The sequence below is a fragment of the Gossypium hirsutum genome, chromosome A09 (genome assembly GCF_007990345.1).
Source record: "Gossypium hirsutum isolate 1008001.06 chromosome A09, Gossypium_hirsutum_v2.1, whole genome shotgun sequence".
In the NCBI taxonomy this organism is placed as follows: Eukaryota; Viridiplantae; Streptophyta; class Magnoliopsida; order Malvales; family Malvaceae; genus Gossypium; species Gossypium hirsutum.
The window spans coordinates 59034973-59039881 of record NC_053432.1 but is presented as its reverse complement, the minus strand read 5'-3'; the positions used below and the strand labels follow the sequence as shown (position 1 = coordinate 59039881).

General features: G+C 32.9%; 1 protein-coding gene across 1 annotated transcript; it reads right to left on the bottom strand.

Annotated features, from left to right (window-relative positions):
- Positions 1 to 296: 296 nt before the first annotated feature.
- LOC107890251 (uncharacterized) lies at positions 297 to 1515 on the bottom strand. The gene is made up of 2 exons (XM_041077818.1): positions 1373 to 1515; positions 297 to 1248 (listed from the first exon to the last, which is right to left on the bottom strand). The coding sequence occupies exon 2, from the start codon at positions 1237 to 1239 to the stop codon at positions 715 to 717; it is 525 nt and encodes a 174-aa protein (XP_040933752.1). The 5' UTR covers positions 1240 to 1248; positions 1373 to 1515; the 3' UTR covers positions 297 to 714.
- Between the last annotated feature and the right edge of the window lie 3394 nt (positions 1516 to 4909).

Sequence of the window (4909 nt, the reverse complement as noted above, 5' to 3'; positions counted from 1 at the left end):
CATGACTCTACCATAATAAGACATGTGTCCGGAGGAGTCCACAACAAGCCCCTTTTCTATATAAATCTCATTATTTCTCCTAAGAAGCCAACACTTTGGACCTATATTGAAGCAAATGTTGGCAGGTCGGACTGAATCAATCCGTTGAATCCAAAATTGATTCGGCATGATAAATAATAATAATAAAACAGATTGATCTGAATTGATAAAAAAATCGATAGTTGAATCAATCAATGCAATATTTTATATTTTTTTATAATTTTCATTTAATTATTTCAATTTAACAATTCAACTAATTGAATCAAAAACACATTAATTTCACTACTAATCAGAGTTTTGCAACATTGACCAAAGCTTTGCCCAAATATCACAAGACTTCCTCAAATCTTCAAGGAATGACCTCTAACGGCTCTTCAGGCTTACTTGTAAACCACTCCCAATCTCCTCGCTAAATCTTGTACCAACAATACTAAATATATATACTAAAAGGGTGAATTGCACCATTGATCACTCAACTATGCACTAGTTTTCATTTCCGTCACGTTGAAAATTCTATCTAATTTTTCCCTCTTCCACAAAAATCTCACAAAAATGCAGCTCCTAGTTGCGATTTACGACTTCTTCTTTCTGTTCCCAAGTTCAATAGTACATGCCTACAACGCATTATGACCGAAAACTGATAAAAGGAAAAAGGTTACACGATGATCATCATTACTACTCTAGGAAACCTGTTCTTGTCAAAACTGCATTTCTCACTTTGCTGAGATCTCTGCCTTTAAGTGTCCTTCCCATCCCTTCACAAACCGAGAAAGAGGAAACTCGAGTCCTTGCAAGCTTCCTAGCAAGCCATTCATGTGGAGGGACCATATCTCCATCCTCATACACCATACCATCATCATCACCATCACCTGTATTAACCCATGACTTGTTTCTTGATGGTTCCATGTTTGCATGCTTCCCATATATCTTGGGCCAATCGGGGATGTTCAACGGAGCTGATGATTGCCGAGTCACCTCGGTTTCATGCCTTGCTGCTGATGATGAGTTGCTTCCTCTTCGGATCGTTCTCGATGCGCTTGGAAGCCGCCATGCAGATGAAGAACTCGAGGACGGTTCCCTAGGTTTGCTCGATGTGGAACTTGATGAATCTTCTTTTTCATAAGACCAAACTTCTTCTTCATCAAAATCTCCATCGTTGATTGAATTCCTACTGCAACCACTACCATGCCAATCTGCCATGACTTTGATCTAAGAAAAAAAGAGAATACAAGGAGTACATCTAGTTCATATGCGTTTTGTCATCCCCATATATACATATATATATAGTGATGACATGAATGCTACTGCATGATGATACTATAAATAAGCTCACCTCCAAATGGATTAATGTGTGAAGGTGGGTTTGTATTTGGCAGTTGGCACCCACAGAAAAGAGGGTAGAGGTAAAGGTAGAAGTAGAGGAGGGGGCATTGAGCAAATCTAGGAAGGAAGCAAGTCTTTTCAGATCACAGCATATTTACCAGCTAATGCTATATAGTAGAAACCTAATTCTGTTATTCAGAGTCGACAGATTTCTTCATATGGGGCTTTATTGCTTTATAGTAGTTTATTATAAGAATTGAGGCTGCATTGATGAGATTTATTTATATAGAGCTAACAACAAGTGTTGTTGGTGTAGTGGTATCGGAGGGCTTTCAAAGGATTAACTTTGGGTAAAAACTAACAGAAAAGATGCTTTAATGAAGATTTTTTTAAATGAAATTAATTCCTTATTTAATTTTACAAATAGAATTAGAATACTTAAAAAATCAAATTAAATGGATGATGCTATGTCATATTATAATATTATAAATCATCACAATTAATAAAATTATTATAATATAAGTGCAACATCTAATTTACTTTAAAAAATACAACATCAATTTTTTTACAAGTTTAATATCACATTATAATTACAGCAGACTATAGATTTTTAAAATCAATGATAGGAATGGTGGAATTAGAGGTGAGTGTTTCAATAGATCAAAATTTGTTGAACCTCATTTCTACATGGTGAACTAAGGGTCTTGAGATGCTTTTTGATACATATATATGATCACAAATTTATCTGTGACTGAAATTGTTTCTTTTCTGGTTCATCATTCGCATTATTTGATCAAAACTTGGTAAGTGGGAGCATATTATCCCCCTTCCAAATGTTAGATTATTAAGAGAAAAATTTACCCCAGAACTTTAGATTTAACCCAAAACTACTATACATATTATTACTTGAATGCTATAAGAGAATTGAGTTTTGATGGATAGAAATGAAGTTACCAAAGCTAACCTTGTTGATAATTACTGTATAGAATAACATCGTTGCTACCATTGGAAGAAAAAAAAAAGATAAAAAGGACTGATAAGATAAGCACATCTTTGGGTATATCTTGTTGGTTTTCCTTTTTAGGAGATAAGTGCAAGTCTCCCATGAATATATATCTCAAAATCTTAGTCACCAATTTTATAATTTCCATTTAGTTGTTGGTCCCTTCAATGCCACCCAATGTTAAGGCAACTTTAGTGGCTAGCAAGGGAAGATAAACCAACCTTTTAATTTTTTTTCATTCTTGAAATTGCCCCACGATTTTAATTTTTAATTTTTTATCATTGGTATTTTTAATAAGTTCACAAAATAACATGAGTTGACTCGAACCCTATAGCATTTAAGGTATTTATGTATGAGAATACTACTACTTGAACTATAAATTCTAAGATATGAGTTTGAGTCTAACTATGCACAATATACATGATTTGTTTTCTCAAACACTTGATGAGTTAGTAAACTCGTCGTCTCTTCATACACTAAAAACTCTCGATATCATTGAAAGAAAAACCATCCGAAACCTTCAACTGATTGCATAATCAATTTTGACCTTACAATATTCTTTCATCTTATCAAATTATTCTTAGGCTGGTTTTATATCATGCAACTTCAATTTGCAATGTGACAACAGATTGGCTAGTGTCATTGCTCGGGCCATCTTTGTTTGGTACAAGGTACAAAGTATAGGAAAGGACTGGTTTTAAAAATATGTGTATTTTATTTAGATAATTAAAATTAATAAAAATAAAAATAAATAAATTTTAACCATCTTTGTTTAGTAAAAGGTATAAAGGAAAGGAAAAGACTGATTTTAATGAGATTTTAATTAGATTTTCCAATTATAATCATGTCATGAAATATTTACATAAAATATAATTAGAACAAAAATGATATTTTACATCTTTAAAAATATTGCCTTTGTTTTCTCAACTTTCCCCTCAAAGTGGGTAAATAAAAAAAAATTATATGTTTTCCTTCACAATTGTAGTGGGTTTACATTCTTTCGTCTCGTGGTAGGGAGGCCATCAATAGGTGATACCATTAAGATTAAAGTAGATGGTGTGTTTAAGCAATGATACTAGATTGGGAAGTTCCTTGAGAAAGCACATGGCCCTATAAAACAGTGCGATTTGTTCATGCAAATCGGGTGGGGATTAGTATATCTCATCCTTTACCCAGTTTGAGACTTGCAATGGTTCTCTTTCCTTTGAGTTATGATTACCTCATGAAGAAACTCTGGTAATCTTGATTAACAAACTGCTATACAAAGTTGAGAGAAGCTAAGCTAATATGAAGAAGAAATTCATTTCTGTATTTGATCATAAAACTCTTCTTTGTACATTTAGAACATAGTATTAGAGATAACCGCTCTATAACAAACTTGCTAATAGTCTTGACTAAATACTAACTGCTTGAACAACAACTTTAGCTAGCTAATACTCATATCCTTAACACTCATCCATCTTCTCCACGGGTAAAACCCAAAGAAAATTCTGAAATGGAGTAAATAGTGGCTTAGTTAGAACATTAGCAATCTGATCACAGGCAGGAACCTCACCAACCTTAATGGAGCCATCAGCGACCTTTTCACGAACAAAAAAACAAATCCAGCTTGACATGTTTAAATTTAAAGTATAACACAGGATTAGCCGCAACTGCAACCGCACTGGAATTGTCACACCAAATATTAGGTGTAACGCCCCCACACCCGAAACCGTCACCGGAGTTGAGCTTGAGGAGTTACCGAACATAATTTATCAAATTAAGAACTTCAAATCTTTTGTTTCTACATTCACAGCTTTCTAGATGCTCGCATCACAGTTACAAGAAAAATCATATATCGAGTTACGAAACTCGAAATCAAGATCCGTAAATTTTCCCTAAATCTAGACTCATATATCTATTTACTAATTTTTTCTAGAATTTTTTGTTGGACCAATTAGTACAGTTATTAGTTAAAGTCTCCCCTGTTTCAGGGTTCGACTGCTCTTACATCTGTGTATTACGAATCAGATATCTCTCTATAAATAATTTCAATGACTATGAGGTTTGTTTCTCTTAAAACTAGACTCAATAAGGAATCTGTACATATAAATAATTACTTCTAATTATTTTTTTACAATTTATTATGAATTTTTAAAATCAGAACAGAGGATCCAGAAATCACTCTGGCCCTGTTTCACAAGGTTTCAAATATCTCATAAAGTATAATTTATATACCTGTTTTTTTTTAATCCATATGAAAATAGACTCATTAAGCTTCAATTTAATAACTTGCTCATCATTTAATTCCATTTATACTATTTTTAGTGATTTTTCAAATTCATGTCATTGCTGCAGCAATATTCTGTTTTAAGGCAAATTTCATCTTTTCATGAGTTGTTATGAACTAGATAACTTATTAAACTTCCATGATATCAAACATGATATAAATTTAACCATCACCATGACTTATCAATATCAAACATTTTCTCAACCAATCATGGCCATATCATAAAATTATTTACACAAAATAAGTATATTGCTATACATGCCATACTTAAGTTT

Excerpts from the sequence above, each read along its gene's own strand:
- LOC107890251 (XM_041077818.1), bottom strand. The coding sequence starts at position 1,239 with ATGGCAGATTGGCATGGTAGTGGTTGCAGTAGGAATTCAATCAACGAT.